The following is a 26,676-nucleotide window of genomic DNA, read 5'->3' as shown; positions in this document are numbered from 1 at the left end:
CAAAGCCTTCTCTCAAAGACATTAATTTGATTTGTCTCATTTTAGTTTTGCACTAGTTTGTAAATTGGTCATTTATCCTGGGTAACATGCAAATAATTTATCAGATACCTCTCAGAGAAAGAAAACAATTGACTATCCTGCCATGATAAGCAAATCCGCTGACACATCCTGTTCATTTGGAAAAATCATGGCACATTTTCAGATTAGTAATTTGCAGCAGGCTTCAGCCAACTCTGTGATGAGTGTCAGTTTAATGTGGGGTATCGGGGTCGACTGGATGCCATCTTCCAGTCGTAAACCCCAGGCGGAGATAGGGATGCGGCGTTTATTCGTTTATCTACCGATTATTTAGGTTATGCTGTGCGAGGGTGTGTTGTCAAAGTGGTGGGGGGTCCTCATCTCTCAACATCCGAAACATCAAAGCTTCCTCTGTCTCTACTGGTCAAAAGGTTTTGGGTGTCACCGTAGTGACCCAAGGGGAGAATTAGCAGGCAAGATTAGGGGTGGAGATCCATCATGTAATGGAAAGGTAGTTCATGTTTTCTAAAATCATAAGAAAAGGAAGTCTGAGGTGCCCTGTTTCTAGATAGGGTGGCTCAAAAATTGTCAGACTGATTTTAATCACTCAGGTTCTTAAGAAACAAAAAAAAACCCTACTGTATAGCCAGTGCCAGAGATGTCTTAGAAATCTGACACTTGACATTTGGCAACAGTTGTAAAAATGCTTGTTATGTCTCCACTTTGTACTTCAGTGTTTGCCAGTGTAGAATTGGCAGCTAAACCCAATGTTGGAAATACTTTGTGTGTGTGTGTGTGTGTGTGTGCGCGTGCGTGTGTAGCCTACTGAGATACTGTAACTTTGAGAGAGAGAAAGCCAGGCAGTTCAAATAATTTATTTACAAATTTTAACACTCTTGGTAAAGCGCTACATTACAAAACCCTTCCTAAAAGGCATGGGTTTCCATACTACTTTCAATAGAGTATCCCAAACACAGTCTATGTAAAAAGCCATTCGGACAGTTTGTAAAAAGCCATTTAGAAAGTGAAAAACTCATCTGACAAACAAAGAAGCAGCTTCAAGGTCGATAAACAGTCATACTCTGAAGACATTTCCTTTGAGAATTTCATTCTTTGTGCTAAACATACAGGGAATTGGATGCCATGGGGAACAATATGGAGAGTGCTCAGAGACTATATTGTATTACAATACCTAAACCAAATTCAATATCAAAATGTTGCATTTCTGTCTATTGTCTACCGGAGAACAGTTGTGTTTTTGAAACAAGATCCTTTTTCACAGGGTCTTCATACAGCGTACATTGCCTACAGGGAATCGCCATTCTTTCAACATGGTAATAAAACAAATGTCATTTCATACTTGCCAAGTAACATTTTTGCACAAGCAGTTAACATGACAAGTTCAAACTGTTCTTGGTCTGGTGAGTTCCTAAAATACAGTGGCTTTGGGTTTGATTTTTGCATGGATTATTTGAATAGAATCTCCATCCACATTTCTTTAAAAAAAGAAAAAAAAAGAGCATTGAAAAAAAAGAGCATTGTACTGAAAAAAAAAAAAGAGCATTGTACCCATTATACCCATACAAAAAAAACCTAAGTTCCAGAGCGCTTCCTTTTTATCTAGTTGACATTGCAGAAATAATTGGTTTGTGATATGTACATAAAGGCTAATGCTAATGGCTATAGTTCACTTACCCCTCACCTTATAAAAATCCACACTTATAACAAAATATAGGAGTTTGTTGAAATAAAAATAAAAATAAACCTTGAAATGCCTGTCACCTTGATGGGTTGAGTCAGGGCTGTGTATCTCTATTCCTTGTGTTATAATGGATCACAGTAAAATGCTTTCACAAAACATACCCATGCAATATATGCAGCTATAGCTCATGAATTGGCAAATTTAATGTGGATCCACCCCTCTTTGCCCAACCCTGGTCTGAGCAAAACTGTGACTGCTTTGCTGTCCTCAAAAACTATTTTTCTGAGGACACCAAAGCTGATACTTCATGTTATGGAAAGGTAGTCAATATTTTCTAAAGTTATAGTGGTTATATATACACACACACACATATATATATATATATATATATATATATATATATGTGTGTGTGTGTGTGTGTGTGTGTGTGTGTGTGTGTGTGTGTATATATGTGTATATATATGTGTGTATGTATGTATATATGTGTATATATATACACACACACATACATTCACACACACACATACACACACTATGAGTTCTTAAAAAAGAAAGAAATCTACTGAATAGCTAGTGATGTGCTTTGAGACAGAACATGAAAATGAAAAAGCTCTGCAGATCAAAACTGATACCAGAAGCATCCCATTCTCTTAAATTCTTTACTGTTTCCCATGCCATTTGGCTCACAAATGGTTCCCTAGATGTGGCATCATCCATTTATTGTACAGGGATGATGAAATGTGAAATAAGAACCAATATCCAGGCATGTGAACTGCCTCCTTCGAATTGGTAAGGCATCATACACTGATGTGTAGACATTTAGGTCAACATTACCTCCCACAGGGACATATTGCTATCATGGTGAAAGCCCTTTGCTTCGCATGGATTGAAATTCCTCATGGAAAAGAAAAAGCCAAGGCCTGCTCCAGGGATCAGCACAACAACATGAAGCTGAGGGGGTGAAATATGTTTTCCCAGAATGCATCAGTAGATGGTCCGGGGGTTTCCCCCAGGGTAGCGCAGTGTCTGCATGCGATAGTCGGGGAAGGTGGGGGAGGGCGTCGGCCTCCTCAGTATCTGAGCGATGCCCATGGCTGGGAATTTGGCGTCCTGTTGGCGGTCCATCTTGGCCAACCTCAGCCTGGCTTGGACCCCGAGGTTTGTCAGGGCAGGGGTTGGGGCGCTGGGTCTAGGGGTCGGGGTGATTCTGGGGGTAGGGGCATTCCTCTGGAGGTGGGTGAGGTGGGGAAGGGGACCATTGGTCAACCTGAGCCAGGGAGGCGTTGGCTTCTGCCTGCTGTTCATCTCTTGGAAACCTGTGTTCCAAGAGTACCCCATGACTCGAGAACTTGTGGGGACTCCCATGATTCTGGAACTTGTGGGGGCACCCACAAATTGAGAACTTGTGGGGACTCCCATGATTCTGGAACGTGTGGGGGCACCCACAAATTGAGAACTTGTGGGGACTCCCATGATTCTGGAACGTGTGGGGGCACCCACGAATTGAGAACTTGTGGGGACTCCCATGATTCTGGAATATGTGGGGGCACCCACGAATTGAGAACTTGTGGGGACTCCCATGATTCTGGAATGTGTGGGGGCACCCATGAATTGAGAACTTGTGGGGACTCCCATGATTCTGGAACTTGTGGAGAAGCCCATGACTCGAGAACCTGTAGAGACTCCCATGATTCGAGAACTTGTGGGTAATCCCATGACTTGGGAAATTGTAGGGACTCCTGTAACAGGAGAATATGTGGGGACACCCGTGACTCTGGAACTCATAGGGACACCCATGACTCGGGAACTCGTAGGGACTCCCATGACTCGGGAACTCGTAGAGACTCCTATAACAGGAGAATATGTGGGTACTCCCATGACTCGGGAACTTGTGGAGAAGCCCAGCCCGCCCTGCACTGGTCCTCTGGCCAATAGCTTCTGGGCTTCAAGGCGTCTGTGGTGTCTGAGGTCTGGCAGAGGCATGAGGGGCATAAAATGATTTATCTCCAGGTATGCCCCTGAAGGGGAGGGCACAGTTCCTCCGTGGTACCGAACACAGTCCCAACCAACTGGGCGGAGCAGACCTGAGATGGAGAGAAACCAAGGGATGCGAACAATTCTCTGTATCTTGCCAAACTCCTCCAACCTCATATCCACAATACAGTTTCTATCTAATCTTGAGCAATACAGTTATCATCATGTTTGTTGCAGTTAGCTTATCCCTGAAAGCAGCAGTTCTTCATCTCTTCATTTTTATTCTTGTGGTTTTTTTGTGGGCTTTTTTTCCTCCAGTTGTGACTAGCATTGCTCCTCTGCTTTTCCCTGTGTTTTCTCACATAAGGAAAGGGAATTGTGCCTGAGCGGAAGCGGGGGTCTTTGAGAGGCGCGGAGCTGCGCTGCTCGTTGCGTGAGATTGTGCAGCAGGCTGCGGCGATGTTTTGCATGACTCCAGCAAAGCGGCAGCAGCATCTGGGGTTTACGCACGGGACTGATTTCCATTCCCCACAATCCCACCCTGTGAAAAAACCCTCAGGCTCTCATTTCGAGATACTCCAGTCCTACAGGAACGGTGTACCAGGTGTTTTGAATACCCTCTCGGTGGCTTTTTGAAATTAGCATGCTGTTATGAGAACGTTGCGTAGCTGCAAACGGCACCTTATTGCTCCTTCCTGAGAAGTTTACTACACCATCCCCCCGTCAGTCTGCTAGAGACACATCTGTCACTCTTTGCCTACATGTTGAGACGGGGCCTTCATCAATAATGTAACCTACATGGAGCATGACCTTGGACAAGTCATCTGGGAAAAGGACGACTTTGAGAAGTCAACCAGAGTGATCTCACATGTCTATATTAGATATAGTTCATTGACAAGACAGTAAGCTGGAAATATGGCCGGCTTCAACCTAGCCCCGAAGCAGTTTTTCAAACCAGTTATAGGGGGAATCATCCATCAGCAGACAGGTTTTCGGTTATTGTAATGTGGTACCATTGCCTGTGAGCACTTTTTGGGAACCCATTTAAATGATAATGGAGAGATCGGATTACATGCAGAAAATAGTGTGTAGGGTGTGATGCATCCACTGGCTCACAGGCAAGTGCACCGGGATGTGTAAGTTGCTCAGCCAGGGTGTGGGTGCAGAAGTGGAAAAAAATGTTTTTTTTTTTATTATGGCACTGAATATCAGGTTGGCAGTGATGTGTGCCCATGCTAATCATCCTATACAGGGCTCATCAAAAGTATGGGAACGGTCACAGGAGTGAACTGTCATTTTGAGGGGAAAACTGTGGGACTCAACACAGACAGCTGCTTCAGTAAAATGGTAAAACGTACGTGTGCAGCTACCATGAAATAAAAGCTTATTGAGTGTCATGGAAGAACCACTTGTACAAACAAATTTGCTTGTACATGATGACGGATGTGCATAACTCTGTTCAAACTTTCAAACTAGGCATTGCAGATCAAATATAGATCAAGATTCAGCAAGCCCATTGCTTATTTCTCACCTCAAATGTTTTCGTTTCGTTTTAGTGGACTGTTTAGGAGGAATAAGAGTTTATCAGCAGCCCACTATATTGTTATGCTTTGCCAAAATCAATGAATGCAGTCTCCCCAATTCAGGGACTGACTATGTTGTAGACTGTCCCTTGTTCTTGTTGATCCTTTTGCCATTTATCTGACATAACTGGCCTACAGTACTGCCCATAAAACAGACAGCCTTGTCATTTCGGACAGTTTTAGGAGCATTTGTTGAATCTGACATCGCACACCCATATGACTCCTTGTTTGGAAAAAAAAGTAAGAAAATGTACGTTACGCAAGAACATTTTCGTATTCTTCAGGCCATTTTTTTGTACTTTTGTCTCATGCATATTTTGATCTCCAATCCAAATTATAACACAAAACAACAATTTTCACTCTCCCGTTACCATGCTTTTGGAGGGCACTGTATGTGAGAGATACTTGTGTCATAGATATGACGTTTCAGTACCCAAATTCATATTATTTTTTCAATATGACTGACTTTTTTTGTTATTTTCAATGTGCAATTTAAAAAAAACACCTTTGGGGCTTTTGATGCAAAGTAGGATTTTCACTAAATTGGGAAAAAGGCATCACGTGGATGTGTTTGATTGTGTGCAGTCCCTGGTAAAAACAAGGAGGTTCCCCTATTTTCTGCAGCCTGTCCACTGCCAGAGAGGGAAACCTCACTCCTGTTCAACCCCAAAAACCCTTTCAGGTTTGAGGTCACAAATGTGTGATCAGAATCCCTGGTGTAAAATCCAGCTATGACCAGCTTGCAATTGTTTCAAAACAAGTTACCGGCTGTAGCTACCAGCTACCAGCTGTTTCAAAACATAGCTCGAGCTGGTCAAACCATGTTGAATATGGAGCTGTTCTGAACTGTTTAACCAGCTAAACCATGTTGAGTATGGAGCTGTTCTGAAATGCTAGCACCAGCCACTGTAACTTGAGCTGTTTTTTTGGGGTTTTTTCCTCAGCAGGGCTGTTCAGCCTAAATTCTGATGTAACAATCATTACTGGTAATTGAGAGCAAAGGAGTTCTAGAACACTAAATTAATATTTTTTTTATTAAAAAAATAAAAAAAACATCCCCCCCCCAAAAAAAAAAACCTGATCTTGGAAGGGATAAAGGATGATCACTGAGCAGCTGAGGAGGATCGGCTGGGTATGAACACATCCCACAAGCGTAAAGAACAGAAGAAGCCATCACGAGGAGGACGAGCCCATCGCTGCTCCTCGTTTACCAACAGACTAGAAAGCATCCGGCACAGCGTCAAAAGCCTGGACTCCATCACCCATGAGCCTCTGCCTCCGCTACACCGCCTGGCAAAGCCCATCCGTGCGGGACACAGCTCCGGGAGTTAGCAGCTGCCCTGTGCGCCTCTCTCCTGCTCACCTGGGGTCAGCACAGAGTCCCTGGCCTGGCTCCTCCCTCCGGCCAGGTAGGCAGACTCCTGTAGGGGCTGCGGGGGCTTCACCTCTTTCTCCGCGGGTTCCTGAGGGGGGCAAAGGGGGAAAAAGTGTGGGGGGTTAGTAAATGGCTGAAGCTAAGCAGGTGTGGGCTTGGTTAGTAAATGGCTGAAGCTAAGCAGATGTGGGCTTGGTTAGTAAATGGCTGAAGTTAAGCAAGTGTGGGCTTGGTTAGTAAATGGCTGAAGCTAAGCAGGTGTGGGCTTGGTTAGTAAATGGCTGAAGTTAAGCAGGTGTGGGCTTGGTTAGTAAATGGCTGAAGCTAAGCAGGTGTGGGCTTGGTTAGTAAATGGCTGAAGCTAAGCAGGTGTGGGCTTGGTTAGTAAATGGCTGAAGCTAAGCAGGTGTGGGCTTGGTTAGTAAATGGCTGAGGCTAAGCAGGTGTGGGCTTGGTTAGTAAATGGCTGAAGTTAAGCAGGTGTGGGCTTGGTTAGTGCTTTGATGGGGAATCTAAGGTGCTGGTGGATGAGACGTTAAACTGAGGTCCTGACTCACTGTGGTCATTAAAGACCATCAGAATCTTCACAAAGGGTAGGGGGTTTGTACTTCCCTCTAGGGTCTTTCAGCGCACTTATCCCTGGTTATGGGTATGCAGTTTGCACTTTGTTGTATGTCGCTCTGGATAAGAGCCAAATGCCATGAATGTAATGCAATGAAAAAACCGTCAGCTGAATAACATGTAATGCAAGGTGAGCTCCTGCTTACCACGTTGACCTTGAGGAGGCGCTCCATCTTCTTGTTGAGCAGGAAGTAGGTGGCCAGGGAGCTGCAGGCCCGGTTGTTGTTGATGTTGCTCAGGACGTCGCTGTACTTGTAGCCCATTTTCTCCGTCATGTGCTGGACCACCACATGGTTTATGTCCTTGTTGTGGAGCCTGAAAAACAGCAATAAACGCACACCATAGTTTAATATACATAATGTATGTATTTATATAATGTAATAAATATGTGTAAGCTGCTAGTGATCCTAGTCATATACTAAAGGAGAGAATGAACACCCTGAGGATGGAAACGTTACTGATAGATTACATTACATTACACTTGTTTAGCTGATGCTTTTATCCAAAGCTACTAAGTAGATTTTGACTCGGCAGAGGCCAATCTCCCCCTGGAGCAATGTGGTGTAAAGGGCCGTGCTCAAGGGCCCAACAGCTGCACTGATCTTATTGTGGCTACACTGGGGTTTGAACTATCAACATTCTGGGTCCCAGTAAACTTGGCAACTTATAGCTTGGCACTAGGCTATAATAAAATAGATAATATAATAGATATAGGTGTCTCTTATATTTAGTGAGCAGTGTGCATTCTTGTGGGTCCTGTGAAATGTGGTGAAGTATGGCAGTGTGAGGAGGACAGCTATCTCATACAAATCAAAATTCAACCCTTCTTAGGACAACTACACAAACATAGGCATAGAATTTCCTCACATAATATTCAATATGAACTACTATATTGCAGATACATACATACATATTGGAGTTTATACTTACTTTTTTTTTAAAGAATATTTACAAATTATCATGTTATAAAAAAAAATTTTTTTAATAAAAAACGTGCGCGGGCGACGGCTGCCTCACCTGTTCAGGAACGATAGGTTCATGGGGACCTGGCCGTCATGCAGCCACGGTGTGTTCGCCACCTGCCGGATAGCTGGCCGCTTTACCGGGTCTGGTTCCAGAAGGTTCCTCAGGAGCATTACAGCGCCTGTACACAGAAACGGAGATTAACGAATAAACACGGAGCACAGCCGAGATCCCGAAACACAGCGATGTACAGTCATTCTAATTCACATTGTTATGTTCCCCTGTGTTGGAGTCAGCTAATTAACTGATTGGGTTCACCTGAGCTATAAGAATACCAGAACACCAGAAGCCTCTGCAGGGTTAGGGAGAGACACTTGCAAGGAGAAACTTGCTGAAAGCTTTGTTTTAAGACACCCTTTTTATACGTCTGTGTTTTACTTTTAAGTGTTTTGTTTTTTTGAATAGTGTGATTCTTTTGAAAAGTTTTTTTTTGTATTTTGATTTTGAGATTTTGGATTGGTGGCTATTTATTTAGGTTATGGTCCATTTTTGTTTCCACAATGGGACTCGGGTAGAGATGTGCTGTATCCATATATAATGAGCGACACGCCTTCTCCAAGCCGCATCGTTTCCAACCACGACTGTGATTGGGCCGCTGTTCTTGTATGCGGCGCACCTCCCCCTGCTGAGTCCTCCTTCCTCCCACTGAGCGGCCTAGCCAATTATGCCGCTCCACGTGAGCCGGCCAAACTCAGCCTTTGGCAGGTGTCAGTCTGCAACTACAACGAACTGAACTGCAACAGCAAGGTTCACTGCATCTTAGCCTGTTGCGACTCTAAGTGTAGCATTCATTTTCACGTGTCACTTCATTAATAAATATAATACAAATTACGTTATTGGCATTTGGCAGGCACTCTTATCCAGAGCGACGTACAGTTGATTAGACTAAGCAGGAGACAATCCTCCCCTGGAGAAATGCAGGGTTAAGGGCCTTGCTCAAGGGCCCAACGGCTGTGCGGATCATATTGTGACTAAACCGGGGATTGAACCACCGGCCTTGCATGTCCCAGTCATTTACCTTAACCACAATGCTACAAATTAATAAATATAAAAACATTCTATTGAATTCAGCTGTTTTTTGAGGAAGTAGGAAAGCAATACGAAATATAACATAAGCAGGGTAATGATAAGATTATACGAACAGGCACATGACAGAGCTGAGTGTCTTTTTACTGAACACATACAGGCGTTCCGTTCCCCTACGCCTGTGAAGGGTTTATTTTAAATGCTATTTCGAGACACAGGTTATAAACGTATTTTATGATCCTATTTGGCACTGTGTGCTTTTCTAAGTGCTTGCTGTTAACGATTTCAATTTAAAAATTCTCTAGAATGAATCCAACAATCAAATGAAACCGGTTCTTCTTGGATTCATGCAAATGTACTTAAGGTTCGCAAATGCAGGGAACATGTCTTATACAGTCCATTGGGCAAATAAGTTTAAATTGATTTAAATTTGGCTTGGGATCTCCACAAAAGTGAAACATTATGTATAAGAAAACAATTAATACAGTCTGAAAGGAAACTGTAAAATACTTGCCAGCATTTCAACATGAATAAAAACTATATTTGTTGAAATATACACTTGGCAGCATGTATAGCCATGATACACAACAGAATAATTTGTTGAATCATCAATTTCAGCAACACAATAACAAATCCCAGCATTTATAAATAAAAATCTATTTACCCTCTAGCTCAGTGCTACTCAACTCAATTTACAGTTGATTAGGCTAACAATCCCACCAATGTGGGGTTAAGGGCCTTGTGCAGGGGCCCAACCGCTGTGCAGATCTTACTGTGGCTACACCAGGGCTTGAACCTGCTGGGCCCCAGTCATGTACCTTAGCCACTCGGCTATAGGCTGCCCTTAATAGATTACATGACATTACAGTTATGCGGCTTTTTATCCAAAGGTCCATGCTCAAGGGGCCCAACAGGTGCACTGATCTTATTGTTGCTGTACTGGGGCGAGCAACACCAACCTCCCAGGTCTCAGTCATGCACCTTAGCCACTGGGCTATAGGCTGCGCCCAAATTAAAATTGTGGCTGTACCAGTGACGGATGCGCTATTCTGAGGGGGAATACGAGCCAAGCCAAGGAGGACTACTGACTACTGAGCTCCAAAGTGGCACAGTGGGTACAGGCCCCTGTCATGACTATAGCCTCAAAATGGCGGGTCTGAACCCACGATCATGTGGTGGCTTTGCCCCACCATGGGCTGTACGGGTTTAAGTCCACTGGGGCTCTAGTTGGATCAGTTCCAGCAGTACAGATTACCAGCAGTCACCAGTGTGACACAGCTCTCGTGTGACAGCTGCTGTAGCTGCATGTCTTTCATACTATGTAACCTGGAGCGTGTAAAATCGCCCACTTGCTAACTCATGGTTTGCCTAACAAATTGCCTGTGTAGTGGATAGCCATTGGCTTCCTTACTATGTAGCCTGTTGCTTGTAGAATAGCCAATGGCTTGCGGAAGAGTGCATAAGAAAAGCTTGTGCTCTTCACATGAGGTAGATCGGGCAGGGACATATAAAATTAGACATACCTGTATGAGGGCTATTGCTCTTTGGAAAGTGGAAAACCTTCCATGTGAAGACAGGTTTGTGAACCCTTGCTTTGACAAGCATGTTGGCCTTTTAACCGTTTTGTGCATGCGCATGTGCATGTTTATGTGTGTGCATGTGTTAGTGTTAGGGCTGCATGATAAGTTGAATCATGTTTTTTTCAAACTTACTTTCTGCAGTAGTAAACAACTAAACATTAGAAGCTATGGCATATTCTTATTGCTCTTTTTAAAAAGCATGATTCTACATATGTGCTACCCTAATTGGTGTGTGCCTGTGTGCATGTTTGAGCGTGTGTGTGTGTGCTTGTGCATCTGAGTATGTCTGCATCATACCAGGGGATATGTAAGGGGGCAGGGGATTCATCTCTTTGTTCACCATCCTGTCGTGCAGTAAAGTCAGACTGAAGGGCTCCACAGTGAAGGGCAGGGTCCCCGTCAACATGGCGTACATGTTCACCCCTCTGGAGATGCGAAAACACACCTTATACTCACACTGACACAGTAAAACACACCTTATACTCACACTGACACAGTAAAACAAACCTTATACTCACACTGACACAGTAAAACACACCTTATTCTCACACTAACCCACAGTAAACACATTTTACTCAAACTGACACACAGTAAAACACACCTTATACTCACACTGACACGCAGTAAAGCACACCTTATACTCACTGTGACACAGCAAAACACACCTTATACTCACATTGACACAGTAAAACACACCTTATACTCACACTAACACACAGTAAACACATTTTACTCAAACTGACACCCAGTAAAGCACACCTTATACTCACACTGACATGCAGTAAACACATTATACTCACACTGGCACACAGTAAACACACCTTATACTCACACTGACACGCAGTAAAGCACACCTTATACTCACTGTGACACAGCAAAACACACCTTATACTCACATTGACACAGTAAAACACACCTTATACTCACACTAACACACAGTAAACACATTTTACTCAAACTGACACCCAGTAAAGCACACCTTATTCTCACACTGACATGCAGTAAACACATTATACTCACACTGGCACACAGTAAACACACATTATACGAACACTGATACACAGTAAAACACATTATACTCACACAAATGCAGTAAATACATCATACAGTAAGTTCATTGCAAGCTGTTGTTTTGACTGAGTTGTCCTCACTTTGACTTAAAACACGGGGATTTAAAACGCCCCACTCACATGGACCAGACATCTACTTTAGGTCCGTAGTTTTGCCGGTTCAGGAGTTCAGGGGCAGCGTAGGCAGGACTTCCACACTGTGTGCTGAACGGGTCCGTATAGCCCAAGAGCCCTGCACAGTTACTCAGCCCAAAATCTGTACCGGGGGAGGGAGACCAGTGTAAACATCACCGTGAAAATTTTTAGAGCACTGCTAGTTAAAGGGACCCTCTACTCTACTCAATTCCAGCTCTTAATACAAGTAACTTTTCCATCTGATGACATGCAAAAACTAAACTAAAACCATTTTCAATATGTTACATTTAATAAAAAATTTTATTCAAAACATCTCATATAACTTAGACAGTGTGTATGTGTGTGTGTATTTTGTTTCCAAATAAAAATGTGTGTGTGTTTGTATGCATACATAAAATAATTTGGTAACACTTAACAATAAGGTTATATGAATTGGCATGAACTAAATGAGTTGTTAATTATCTAACTACTGAAATGTTAAGCTGTTCAGCTTTGTTTATGTGTTTGTACATGAATACCTGCTAACAACTACATTAGTTCATGCCAATTCATACTGGAATGAGAAAACCAGTTAATGTATCAGTTAACACTCAAGTAATTGTACGTTTACCCTATTGGTTTGTATAAATGTATAAATATTATGTATACTAATACATGAATTAGGAGTTAAGAAATACATTAACTAATGAGAAGTGAATTTCATGCTTAATTAATGCATTTGTAAATCATTAATTAAACTTAACTACATTAGTTAATGCCAATTCATGTGACCTTATTGTAAAGTGTTACCAATAATTTTTATGCATGTATATACATTTGTATGTATTTGTTTCATTACCTATCAGTTTTATGTTGTCATTTTCATCCAGCAGAAGGTTTTCTATCTTCAGGTCTCTGCAGTAAACATTTTGTTGCAAATTCAGCACAAACATTTAATCATAGTGAACAACAGAGACTCCATTACACACACATACACACACACACACACACACACACACACACACTGACAACAGAGACTCCATTACACACACAAACACACACCGAGAACAGATACTCCATTACACACACACTGACAACAGACTCCATTACACACACACCGACAAAAGAGACTCCATTACACACACGCACACACACAGACACAACAGACACCCCATTACACACACACACACAACAGACACCCCATTACACACACACCGAGAACAGAGACCCCATTACACACACACACACACACACACACAGGCAACAGAGGCTCTCTTACACACACACACACTCCAGAGACCCCCGCGCAGACACACACACACACACACACACACACACACACACACACACTCCAGAGACCCCCGTGCAGACACACACACACACACACACACTGTGTGAGACGCTGAGGCGCAGACCTGTGCACCACCCCGGCCCTGTGCAGGTGCTCCACGGCCATGCTGAGCTGCCGGATGTACTTCTGCACCTCGTGCTCCTCCAGGTGCCGGCGCTCGTACACGCGGTTCAGCAGGTTGCCCCCTACGCACAGCTCCGTCACCAGGTAGTAGTTATTGTCCGTCTCCATGATGTCCAGCAGCTGCGCGATGTTGGGGTGCCGGATCATCTGCTGGATCTGGGCCTCCCGATACAAGTTCTTCATCACATACTCATCATTTCTCACCTTGTGCTTGTTTATCACCTTGATGGCCACCTGAGAGAGAGAGCGAGGGAGGGAGAGAGAGGGAGAGGGAGAGATAGAAAGACAGGGAGAGAGCAACAGTGAAAGAGTGAGAGAGTGAGAAAGCGAGAGAGAGACAGAGAGAGAGAAAGGTAACAACTCAGTTTAGCGAGAGAGAGGCAACAAGTAAGTACAGATAGAAAAAAGACACGGAGGCAACAAGTAAGTTTAGAGAGAGAGACAGAGAGAGCAACAAGAAGTAAGTTTAGATTATCACACAAAACACAAGCTAATACTTTTTTCCCTTTTATTACTGTGTCTTGCAAATGAAAATGCTTTCTTCTTTCAAGTGTCACAGAATATACCATACACTCTTCAACACAGCAAGTAACATATACCATGCAGTCCGTATGTTTTTGGACAGTGGTACAATTTCTGTTATTTTGGGTCTGCACTCCAGCACAAATGAAACGATGACTATGAGTTCAAAGTGCAGACTGTCACCTTTAATTTGAGGCTATTTACAACCATATCGGGGGAGCCATGTAATAATGACATCCCTTTTTATACACACTCCACTTTAGAGGACCAAAAGTAATTGGACAGTTGGCTTCTCAGCAGTTTCTGATTAGTCAGGTGTGCTCAATCTCTTTCTTCATGCAGGTATAAGAAAGCTTTCAGTATCTACTCTTGATTCTAGGCTTTTGATTGCCTTTGGAGTATGTAATAATAATAATAATAATAATAATAATAATAATAATAATAATAATGGGAAACCAGAGCAGAGTCAGACATAGGCCACACAATGGGCTAACCAAAACACACAGTATTGGACTGACTTCTGATTGCAGGAAACCCAAATTTCCTTTTAGTTCAAGCCATGTGTCACCCAGATCTGGAGTAATAATGCCGAATATATAGCCTACATTCCATTTAAGGTTAATAACTAGAAAACAAAAGCTAACTGGAAACAAATGTCTCAAGGTGTCTGTTGTGAGCTGAGATGAGAAAATGAGAGCCCAATATTTCCTCTTTTATATGAGCAAGAGAATTATCCAGCCAAGCTGTCTATGGCAGGTTAGAGAAATCAAAGAGGCTAAAACCAGATTACAGAAACAACTGTAATTACAGATTACAGAGCTGTTTCCTCCCCCCCATATCCCTGTCTGTGTCTTAATTTCTAATCTGACATGATGGTCTGTCTGTGAGTTTCTCAACTGACACACCCATCTCCCTCCACTGTGCAAAGAACTTTCAGAGCCCTGTCCCAACTGTCAATCACCAGCCATCAGAGGATCAGAGGAAAGGCAACTGACAACACACGTTCACATCCTACAGCGTAGTCCAATAGATTCAAAAGGCAAATGTTTTTTGTAACCAATTGCATACCTTCGATACCTCCCACCCATGAACATCCAACCCGGTCTCTCCCGCATCTTGTATTCAAAAGTACATAGAACAGACAGTCACACAGTAACACATTCACACAATAACATATGACTACAGTAACACATGCACACAGTAACACATTCACACAATAACATATAACCACACTAACGCATGCACACAGTAACACATGAGCACAATAGGACATGTACACAGTAATACATCCACATAACATATGTGTACAATAACACATGCACATAGTAGCGTCATGCACTCAAAAACATACACGCAGTAATTCCATGAGCTGTGTTAATTTAGGACAGATGATAACGCAAAACCAGAAGGAAGTGTCTCAGAAACATTTCAAAGGGAAGGGGAGTTAAGAGCACCGAGACACGCAAGATGAATTGGGTTAGGTTCAGCGGTAGATTCAAGTATCATACCCCAATTCTGGGGGCCCTGTTTGACTTTCCCAGTGATACACACTAAATGTATTGTTTCTCCTATTTTTCATTGAAAGTCAGCAACAAATTAATGAGGCAAATTTCATTGCAGTATTAATGAGCTTTATTTGTGGGAGCAGAGGGAAGGCATGCTTTATAGCTGCATTAAACGATGATTCCAGGTCTCCCATACACAGAGCGCTTGTTTGTCAAATATGCAAATGTCCCGTTCGCTAAATTCCCGCAAAGCCCAGACAATTGCACGGTTTAAAATAATTATAGTAAGCCTTAATTTAAACGGGGATGTCCCATGTGACTTAATCAAAATCATCATAGTTTAAGCATGCATTGCGACGTGAAGAACTTGTTTTTAGCTCCGTATGTGAGTATAATCAGATGGGTCGAAGTGCAGACATCTTTATAGGCTACTGTATAGAAGCAGCGAGGTTAATACTGAGTACAGACGGATTCCAACGGTAGCCAAATATTGCCCAGCTCGAGCGTCGCGCAATCTAAAGACGCACAGAGCCGTGCAATATGATCTCCAGGTCCTGAACTGAATTGGTAATATTCTCTGGGGTAATCCGTGATTAATGTACATCCTCACTGAGCTCTTGGATGTGTCTTTCTTAATAACATCTGTCAGATTCAACGAACAATGAACTGTACAGGCACAGCCTGAGCCGATACACGCACTACAAATATTGTCCATTATAATGAAACACGTTTATCCACAGCAGTGAACATAACTTAATTCAGGTAAATGCTGTAGTAAGTGTGAACATGTAAAGGAAGAAACTAAGCTAATACTTATAACAACAACAAAAAATATATATCGTATAAATTCCTCCCTTAGATTAGATTATATTATATTTTATTTTATATAAAACAGTTTACATTATAAGAAAGTAAACTTGGCTACATTGTTCAAATAATGTTTTCTTCCATCATAGAAAAGGGCGTGTCGAAAACGCACAAGTTAATTATTATGAGGGAAAGAAACACGAATATAAGAACCACATAGATATAAAATACCTTTTCGTCGGTTATCACATGAAGACCCTCCCGTACTTTGGCGAATGAGCCTTCCCCAAGGGTTTTTCCGATGAGATAATGGCCAACTTTTTTGGTGCAGTAAAAGTTGCGGAGCATATCCGTCGGATTACAGCCATTGGGTGATTGGAAAAAACCTGTAGTACTGAAGCAATCCGGCGTTTGCAGCCCTAAAATCTGGGGACCGTCGATTATCATCTCGCTGACAGCTGCTGGCATTCCTTATGCCGTTCCCGAACAGACTGCACTCACTATCTGGCTTTGAGAAAAGCTGCTTCCTTTCCTTCCTTCAAATAGGATCCGCGCATCAGCAAGGGGCCACTGAAGTCGTTCGAAGACCCTCCTGCTAGGTCCCTCGTAAAACAATTAGCTAATGTTCACCGGGACGTACACTGCCTGTCCAATCCAAGTTTTGGAATCTACATGCTAAACTCAGCGCATGAGCAGATTTGCGTAACGAGCGCATTACTGGATGACACACAGTGCAGTCTGGTTTGATAAATACGTATGGTCAGTACTATGTCGCTGTATTGTTTACCACGAAAGTTAGATAGAAAAAATATCTACACAATAGAAAAAATCCAATGCAAAAATTCAAGTTTGATGTTGTCATCAACATCAAGAGCTGGGATCTCATCCAGAGATGTGCGCAATATAGACAGATAGACAGAATATATGTAATATTTAAAATAGGACTGCTGAAGTGTCATGAGTGCTTTATTTCTGTATGTGGTTGCAAATTATTTGTATGTTTACACAGAACAATACTTAATATATTGTGTTATACATCACCATATGCATTTATTATGTTACTCTGTTAAACTATTGTGGTTATGTATTTTTGTTAATGCACATTGATTAATATAATTTTGTCTGTGAGAAAACTGAATAGTTAAAGAAAGTTAATTTCCCACAGTCGGAAGTAGTCTTTTTGGGTTGCATCTATTTATTGTTACTGGTGAAATAAAGATAGACTTTTCTGTCCAGTTTTTCTTGAAGAACTCAAACATACTTGAGTGGGGTAAAATTGCCTATTAATTGCCCCCAGGTGGTGTCATGCAAAGTAATAATTTTCTTTAAACAATATACTCCATGTTAGTCATGTACATACAAGAAATGTGTTCAGACTGGGATTAATCACCAACAAATTATTTGTATTTTTGGCGAACACAGTAATATGTCATTCCAGCTCTTTATAGTAAGTGTGACATCTAATTTCCACAGTAGGTGTGAACCACTTTTTGAGTCTTTCATCGGTTCCAATACACCAGACAAGCTCAGTAAAGCATAGAAACGTATTTGACTCCAAAGCAATGACATATTTGACTCAGGTCTGTTCTGAAATTATTTGAAGTGGGTTTGAGATGTTGAGATGTAAGACAGTTTGAGATAGGTATTTAGTGCTTGGATGTGGGGCAGGCCGTAGCCTCGTGGTTAAGTTGCATGACTGGGATCCTGAAAGTTGGTGGTTCAAGACCTGGTGTAGCCATGATAAGAGCCACACAGCTGTTGAGATGATTGTCTGCTTAGTTTAATCAACTGTTAGTTGCTTTGGATAAAAGCGTCAGCTAAATAATATATAATGTAATGTAATGGCCTCCACCATCTTCCTTACAGTCTGTGAGGCGACTTGCACGTTCGTCTTCCCAGCAAGTTTGCAACAATTTAATATGTTTTACAGTGTTTTATTATTAAGTGCTATGTTTAAATGTTTATGTTTTTTTTTGTACCTATTACCAGATAATGTATCTTTTTAACTGACAGTTATTTGGCTTTTCCTACACTGATAGCTGACAGGTGTGGTTGTGTCTACTGTCCACAGAAGACTTCATGAGCAGAACTGCTCTGTAAAGCGTCCTTGTGTTTGAGAATGGCACAATATTAACATTTATTATTATTATTATTATTATTATTATTATTATTATTATTATTATTATTAATAGTCAACCCCCGACTACCAAAAAATAATGTCGATTTGGTAGGCTACCTAGAACCCCTTGACGTTCCTTAGTGGCTTAACTGTTTGCGAATGCTGCCGCCATGTGGTCAGATAAAGAAGAACAACAATCCCATCGTGCCCCGCACTCTCCGCCATACCCTCCGCGCTGCGATCTGCTGGATGCGGACATGTTTGACCGGCCTGTACGGGGATAAACATTTTACTTACAAGGTTTGGAACGAGGCCAGGGAAACGGCCATCGTGTGGTGTAATAATGGATGCGGTTAACGCTTTTAATCAGGAGGTAAGTTAACTTTTTTGGGTTGGTAAATGTGCTCGATATTTGTATTGTGATGTTGGGTGGCTAGCTGGTGCTACGGTCATGTGCGCTAATCGCCTTCTTCTTGAGCACTAATGCTAGCTTTTGGAGGCCGCAGGGTGGACAGTTGTCCAGGCCTCTCGATGAAAGTGTCCACATCAGGTCAATATATCAGACATTTGTGGACGTCTACAACACAACGCGTGTCCTAAGATGACGCCACTCTACACTGGCAGTAATAGGCCTGTAATTTTGGGTTAGCTAGCTGCACAACCTCCAGCACTAGCCTAACTTATACGGACGGTCGCTAGGCTAGTTTGATAGCGCACGGACCGCTAAATGTAACCTCACTTGGCTAAAATAAGCTAGCTAGCTAAGACTAGCTTTGTGGTGATGTGGATTTAGTCCAGTAAGCAGTCGTATTTTTAAATTCCCTCCCGCCTCCCGGATATCTCATCACTTTACGAATAGTTTAGCTAGGCTAGCTCGTATTATTCGTAGCTCTATATGGCTAGTTAGCTAGCCAGCCTAGCCAACCAGAGTAACGACGTCGCCGATACATTGGCTGCATGTTGTTTTTAGCTTATGTTACTTATGATGTTTGATTACTAGTTAGGCAATTGGCCGATGTTCGCTTGGTGGGGTTGTACGTGTTGGCTTTTCCGCCTTGGGTCCAGGTAACCTTACAATTCTGTTTGTTGTTCTAATGAATGGGTGGTGCTGTTCCAGCAAGTTGGGCCTTGCACTCGTCGCGACCTCCTTCACAGTCTTGCCTAACGTTAGCTTGTTAGCTAGCAGGGCGCTGTTTGGCGTTCGTGTAGGCTGTGTGGCTAATTAAGCCAAGACACGGATAAAGGGAAATCTCTTGCAAGATAAAGTGAATTAGCGAAGTCTAAGTCTTCGCAGCCTGTGAGGAGCAAAACGCGTTGTTTTGATTCGGTGTCTAAAGTTCAGGAACTTAGCTAGCCTGCAGGATGAATGATCCGAGTGGTTGTTGCTTTGAAATCGCTAACGTAGTTAGTCTAACGTTACTAACATTGGGTTGTCTGACGAACACTTTGTTGATATTTGTAACGTAGTGTTAGCTACAGAAAACCCACTTTAAATGCTAATAAGTTAGATCATGAGTACTGTAGGACCCGTGCGGTTGGCAACTGAAAATAGTTTGACTTGCCACAACTGCCCCGGATGGCGGTAACTTCTGGATCTGAAAACCAGTGTTTGCCTGCCGGACCAGTTAACAATTTTGTACGATGGACAAACATCTCACCTTGCAGTCACGGTAATATACATTTACACGAACCTTAACAGTTAATTACAATATTTATTTGAGGATTTAATTTTTTTAAATTAATTATTTTTGTTTTTGCAATTCATTTGCACAGAACTTGCCTCGATCGCACTTGTCAATCAGTGTGGTGTAGTATAGCGCTTCCTGAAAACACTGCAGAAAACGTAGTTAAACCCAGAAACGGTAGCAAAACGTTTTCAGATTGAATGTGCCCATGGATTCTGACCAAGTAGTTTCTAGGTTTAGAGTTCAGGAGATGTGTGTCAGTGTACAAGAGGAGGGGTTTGGGCTTGTGTTTTGGTGAAGAAGTCACCCCTTCACGTAGAATGAGAGGAAAGGGTTCAGTATTTTGGTTTTGAGTTTGTCAGAGAAAATTTGGAACTCAGTACCCTGTGCATGAGCACGGTCCACACTAAAAATATGTGGCTTTTCTTGCACCGGCTACAGTGGATATCACCTGTGGCTGATCATTCCCCTATTGTTTGTATTAGTCTCAGCAAAGTCATTGACCCTTCAGCTGACCCAGGGGAAGCTAGCCTCACATTTGAGTAACCCAGCAGTCAGTGGTTTACCTTAATCAGTCCTGCATACGCTTTCCTTATGCAGAGACAGTAAGTCAGTTCAGATGCATCAAACAAAATTTGTCTTCCGTTGAAATGTTCTCACCATGTTACTGGAATGTTTTGTCAGTAATAAGGTGTTGCCATTGCGTAGCTGCAATGTTGTGAGAATGTTTTGTATTGGCTGGGACGTCTCAGCCTGTTTTCCCCCCAACCTTTGTGCAGCTTGCTTTGCGTCATGTTGAGGTGACGAGGTGATCTGAGCAGGATGGTTTTGGGGAAACTAGGACTTGTTGGGTGATTTAGGGCCGTTTCCTGGCTGGGCCCCCCAGTTGCTTCGGTGGCAGTGCGGTCGTGTTTCATAAACACAGTCCCTGTGCAGGAGGTGTGACTGACTGAGCGCTTCATGTGGGAGGGACCCCCAACCCCCCACCCCCCCCCCCCCCCCCAACGTAGCGGTCAGCTCAGCTTCTCTCTGCACTGGGGCTAAACACATGGAGAAGGCTGCGTTCAGCTGCTCCCTTTAGCACACACATCCATTCAGCCTCTGTTGGATTGTCTACTGCTTAATGTGATCAACTGTGTGTCGCTTTTTAACATGTCATGTAAAGGCAAGCTGAGACGGAAGTTACAGAGCAGCACTTCCGCGATATGACGTATGATATGTGAGTGAAATGGATCTCTCGCAGGGGGGGGGGGGGGGGTTGATGTGATACTCAACGTTACTATGGCTCTGGGGGAAGAATACGTGTCGCTGCATGAAAGGTTATTGATTGGAGGGGAACAATTGAAGAAAAAGTTAATTTTGTTCATTTCAGCGTGTCTATAATGGGTGATTACACTTGATCATTTTTTCGAGCTGTTAACATGTTTGTGTTCCTATTTAAACTGAAGCTTTTAATCCATATCAGTATTTTCAACTTGTATGAAATAATATCATTTTATTCTGTTGCCTTATACAGTTTGAAAAATGCTTCATGCAGTCCACTCTGGCCCTGCCCAAGTCGTGACGTCAGCGCACCCTTTTCAGGGTCCCTCGATGTCATGTATATGTCAGTCAGATATCCGTCAGAAAATTATTGAAGCCCACAAATTTGTCAGTTTAACTGCTTGTTTTCAAAGTCGGCTGCCTGCACCTGATTGGTTGGAGAATACGTTATGCAAATGAGATGTGCACACCTACTCTACCCACCCATGAACACATTTTTTCCAAAACTGTGTAGTAGGCGGAGCCAGGCTGAAACAGTGAAGGCAATAACTCTTTAAAGTTGTGAGATCACTAAAATTTGATCAGAGTTAACTGACAGTCTACTGCCGATGTCACCATCACTGCTGCCGATAGATCCAGTCGGCCAGAGAGGACACGCCCATAAAACCTCTCCCGGCTCACCCACAAGGGGCAAAGTTTCCGTAGGAAAGCTGATTTTGAAAGAAGCGGTCATTAACAAGTCTTTAAATAAACAAAATATTGTTGTGTATTAAACCATAACGATTTTCAAAATACAAGAGAGCTGCTGTGTGCCTTACTGCACAGAAAACTGGTTTAAAACTCGGATTTGCACACTTATTGGATTACCAAGAACCCTGCGACTAACAATAGTTAACGGCCTATAAACAGCTAATTAGCCTATGGAATAAAATTGTGAACACCGTTTCTTTAATGTGATGTTAAAAGTGAAACCAAAATGTTATCATCAACTAGCTAGTCTGTTTAGTAAGACTAGGTCGTTGGTCTACTTTTCGTGGTGATGGATCATAATTTAGTTGACGTGGGATTTAGTGAGATAGAAGACAATGCCAGGGAGTGATGCCCTCAGGCTATAGAGTTCATCTGCCCACTGTGTAACCGCATAAGGACAGCACCCAAATCCTGTTTGGTTTATTTTTGCCAAAATTCCTCTGCTGGTCTCTAAATATAATGAGTGAATGCAATTTGCTGGCATTCTTATTTATTAAAATACAAAAATAGCGATTATCTTCGACGGCTCCCTATTCAGAACAAAGGCAGATGCAGGTTTGCTTTCCCTGCAAGTAGTGTTCTGCTGATGTGCTAATGTTTTTTTCGCCGAGAATAGCCATTGCTTATTTTCAGCTGAATTCAGCTGGGGCAGGGGTCTGGAACCTTTGTCCTCAAGAGCTGCAGAGTGTGCTGGTTGTTGTTTTCACCTTAAAATCAGCAACTGATTCAGACCCAAGAAACCAGGCGTGGTGAGAACTGAGTAATCAGCTGCTTTCATTGATCTGTTAAATGCCGAGTAACAACGAAAGCCAGCACACCCTGCTGCTCTCCAGGACCAGGGCTGCCAACCCCTGAGTTAGAACATTGAGTAAAATGTCAGGTAAGCCATTTTGTGTGTGGGCAGCTGTTCATAAATTGATTTTAAAGGATCATCTCGGAACAAAGCAAGCATTGAGTCAAAAGTTGTCACTTGATCATGATTGGGCGGCCTGTAGCTTAGTGGTTAAGGTAAATGACTGGGGCACACAAGGTTGGTGGTTCTAATCCCTGTGTAGCCACAATAAGATCCGCACAGCCATTGGGCCCTTGAGCAAGCCCCTTAACCCTGCATTGCTCCAGGGGAGGATTGTCTCCTGCTTAGTCTAATCAACTGTACGTCGCTCTGGATAAGAGCGTCTGCCAAATGCCACTAATATAATATAATATAATATAATATATATATATAATATATTTCAGATTGAATCCGCATTCTGTGGAACTTTACTGTCTAACCTGTGGCATGGGAGACCGTCTCAGTGATGCAGTTTTTGTGTGTGTGTGTGTGTGTGTGTGTGTGTGTGTGTGTGTGTGTGTGTGTGTGTGTGTGTGTGTGTGTGTGTGTGTGTGTGTGTGTGTGTGTGTGTGTGTGTGTGTGTGTGTGTGTGTGTGTGTGGATATGTGTGGATAATGTCCCTGTGTGTGTAAGCGCATGCGTGGGTGTGTTACTTCAGCAGTTTTCATCCTGGCGAATGTCACCCACGATCATTAGTTTTCTTTAGTAAATGGTGCTACGTTCTTCCATAGGCTAAAGTAAAGGGCACTGCTTTACATCCATCCGTTCAGGGCCGTTCCTCTGTGCCTTTGATGATGGGTCAGTGGTTTTGCCTGGTCTTGTGTGCTCTCTGTAATTAAGGCTCGACTGCCTGTCAGAGCTCTGTGTGGCTGTATTTTACCCTGTGAATACAGAACTTGATTTATGAGAATTTTTGAGAGATTTCACATGACAACATTTTAATCCTTGGGTAAGCTAGATGGTCCAATTGAACACACCTTAAGACCTCATTGTCATGGATTTTAATGAGCTTTGGCATGCTAATTAGCTTGATTCTGACTTTGACTTGACCTATTTCCATTACTGTGGGTTGTAGAGAAATGGTTCTTATGATTATAATCTGATAATATTTGTGAATAAACCTATATTTTAAAATGGATTATATTTTCACAAAAATGAGGTTATAATGTCAACACCATCTCCAGAAATAGGATATTTGAGTCATTGCTGAGAAAATTACTTACCTGTAGCATCATCACATATTTTTGTATTACAAATTCCTTTCAGTGTTGTGCTGTGTAACACAAAACACCACATCAGTTATTCATTATGATAAGTAGAACAAATACCCCCAAAAACAGCAATAACCCATAAATGTGTAGCTATTCAAATCATGCACTTCAATGCCCGAATTGCAGTTGAAAGAAACAATCTGACATTAAAATCCCATTTCATCTAAAAATATTATATGCTGATTAATATTTTTTTACACAGTTATGTATCTGTGTAAATAATATGGGAAACAGATGTAAAATGGCAATAGAAAATATTAGTATTGATAGTGAAATAAGTAAATGTTTGAACAGAACTAAAGGGAAAGAAAACCATGAATTATAAAGTAGCTTGTCCGAGAATATATTGGTCTCAACTAGACATATGCAGTTTACTGATGTAGAGTAACCTGTCTTGTAATATGTAGGAAGGTGTATTTTTATGTGTGATGCATCTTATGTTTAAATGTGTTGCGTAAACTGAAATATGTGCTCACATTTGAAGGCACATTTGAAACTGGCCCTGGAATGCAGAATTTCAGTTTAGGAGAGCATGTGCTTCTTGGGGAAAACTGTTTGCATAGAGTCCTGTCAAAGGCTGCAGCCAGGTCAGTGGAATTTCAGCTGACTGAAGGCAGTAACTGGTTAGACATGGAAGGTCAATGGAATTTCATTGTGAATCTGTCCAGGTTTTCTTATTTTTTTGTGAAACAATACTTTTTATTGTACTGTCATATGAACTATGTACAAGAGTGCAAGGAATTGTACCCCCCCCCCCCCCCAACAAAAAAAGGAAGAATTATATGTGCATGTACTTGCATACAGCTATATATTTCATGATTGATTGCTCACTTCTATCCAGTGATGTAAAGCATTGTAGGATGGTGCTGTGCTGTATGTCTATTGGGAGCAGATTACATTACATGTAATTTGGCTGGCGCTTTTATCCAAAGGGACTTACAGTTGATTAGACTAGGCAGGGGACACTCCCCCCCTGGAGCAATGAGGGGTTAAGGGCCTTGCTCAAGGGAGCTACAGCTGTGCGGATCCTATCTACACCGGGGATCGAACCACTGACCTTGCAGGTCCCAGCTGGCGAGATATCTGCTGCTACAGATATCATCTGCTTTGAGACGGGGTGTTTCCTGTTTTACCCACAATCCCAATGGTGCTGTGATGGAAAGCGAAAAATGAAGTTTTGAAATGGGAGAGCATGAAAGAGCATTCCCTGTCTTGCTGGGACGAAGCAGAGTTGTTGGGCGAATATTCATTTGGAAATCTTTGTCTTTCCCTTCAAGCTCTTCTCCATGATCGACATGAAGCCACCGATTTCTCGAGCCAAGATGATGTCGATAACCAAGTCGGCCATAAAGGCCATTAAGGTGAGGAGAGCATCAGACAATGAATCCACCACCAAGTACTTTTCATAATGGGCAAATAAGGCCACGTTGCTAATTGTGAAATACAATTGTTGTTTTTCTTTTCTTTTTTCTGGCAGTTATACAAACATGTGGTCCAGATTGTTGAGAAGTTCATCAAGAAGGTATGTGCAGAAACACTAACTCCTGTTGATGTTAACAGGGTTTTTCCTGCAGGACGTGGGAAATTATCATAAAAATATAAATTTTGCTTAGCTGCATGCCAAAGATATCTCTACACAGGAAACACCCTCATAACCTGCTCCTGTGAAAGCTCTGTGTGAAAGGTCAAAGGAATAAAGTAAATTAGTGCATGCATCATAAACTGTATGGCAAACGCAAGGGTGTCCAAAGAAGAAGAGCGACTATAACTTTTAACCCTTCCCGTCCCAAGCTCACTATGAAGTGGCTCTACAGCACTCTTGGGATTTAACGTTAGTTACGCTTGTATGCCATCTGGCACTGTTGGGACTGAAAGGAGTTTTGGTTTTTGTGTCCTGATGATCAGCTCTCTCCCTCCCCATAGTGTAAGCCGGATTTGAAGGTCCCGGGACTGTACGTGGTGGACTCCATCGTGCGGCAGTCCCGTCACCAGTTCGGTATGGACAAGGACGTGTTTGGGCCCAGGTTCACCAAAAACATCACCGGAACCTTTCACAACCTCTACCTGTGTCCCACCGAAGACAGGGTAGGATGGTGTGGCTTTATGACTGATGAGGAGAAGGAGGATGTGGAGGAGGATGATGATGTTGATGATGATGATGAGGATAAGGCTGAGGATGAGGATGAGGACGATTGCTGACGGCTCTGTCTCCTGACCACAGAGTAAGATCGTGCGCGTGCTGAACCTGTGGCAGAAGAACGGCGTGTTTAAGATCGAGATCATCCAGCCTCTGCTCGACATGGCTGCCGGGGCCAGTGGGTCGGGGATGCCCGACGGAAGCAGTGAAATCACAGAAGCAGGT

General features: G+C 42.5%; 2 protein-coding genes across 2 annotated transcripts in view; one reads left to right on the top strand and one right to left on the bottom strand.

The window, feature by feature from the left end:
* Positions 1-919: 919 nt before the first annotated feature.
* Positions 920-17,009, bottom strand: LOC133107275 (serine/threonine-protein kinase SIK3 homolog). Its single transcript, XM_061216244.1, has 9 exons — positions 16,626-17,009; positions 13,502-13,794; positions 12,946-13,001; positions 12,093-12,228; positions 11,200-11,327; positions 8,291-8,417; positions 7,420-7,588; positions 6,641-6,740; positions 920-3,804 (listed from the first exon to the last, which is right to left on the bottom strand). Exons 1-9 carry the CDS (start codon positions 16,860-16,862, stop codon positions 2,705-2,707), a joined length of 2,346 nt encoding a protein of 781 aa, XP_061072228.1. The 5' UTR covers positions 16,863-17,009; the 3' UTR covers positions 920-2,704.
* Positions 17,010-18,739: 1,730 nt separating this feature from the next.
* The window catches only part of LOC133107368 (SR-related and CTD-associated factor 4-like), a 40,754-nt gene continuing 32,817 nt past the window's right edge, over positions 18,740-26,676 (top strand). The window contains exons 1-5 of the mRNA XM_061216358.1: positions 18,740-18,886; positions 25,592-25,675; positions 25,792-25,836; positions 26,238-26,399; positions 26,536-26,674. Coding sequence (XP_061072342.1) covers positions 18,857-18,886; positions 25,592-25,675; positions 25,792-25,836; positions 26,238-26,399; positions 26,536-26,674 — 460 coding nt within the window. The 5' untranslated portion in view covers positions 18,740-18,856. The remainder of the gene's footprint in view (positions 18,887-25,591; positions 25,676-25,791; positions 25,837-26,237; positions 26,400-26,535; positions 26,675-26,676) is intronic.

This window comes from Conger conger, chromosome 13 (assembly GCF_963514075.1).
Source record: "Conger conger chromosome 13, fConCon1.1, whole genome shotgun sequence".
Taxonomy (NCBI): Eukaryota; Metazoa; Chordata; class Actinopteri; order Anguilliformes; family Congridae; genus Conger; species Conger conger.
Note: the sequence above shows the minus strand (reverse complement) of the source record. Positions and strands in the feature narration are given on the sequence as shown.

Excerpts from the sequence above, each read along its gene's own strand:
- LOC133107275 (XM_061216244.1), bottom strand. The coding sequence starts at position 16,862 with ATGCCAGCAGCTGTCAGCGAGATGATAATCGACGGTCCCCAGATTTTA. Across the intron at positions 13,002-13,501 it reads AGGGCCGGGGTGGTGCACAG|AGACCTGAAGATAGAAAACC; the intron begins GTCTGCGCCTCA and ends TGTTTACTGCAG. Across the intron at positions 11,328-12,092 it reads AAAGTAGATGTCTGGTCCAT|AGGGGTGAACATGTACGCCA; the intron begins GTGAGTGGGGCG and ends TCGCATCTCCAG.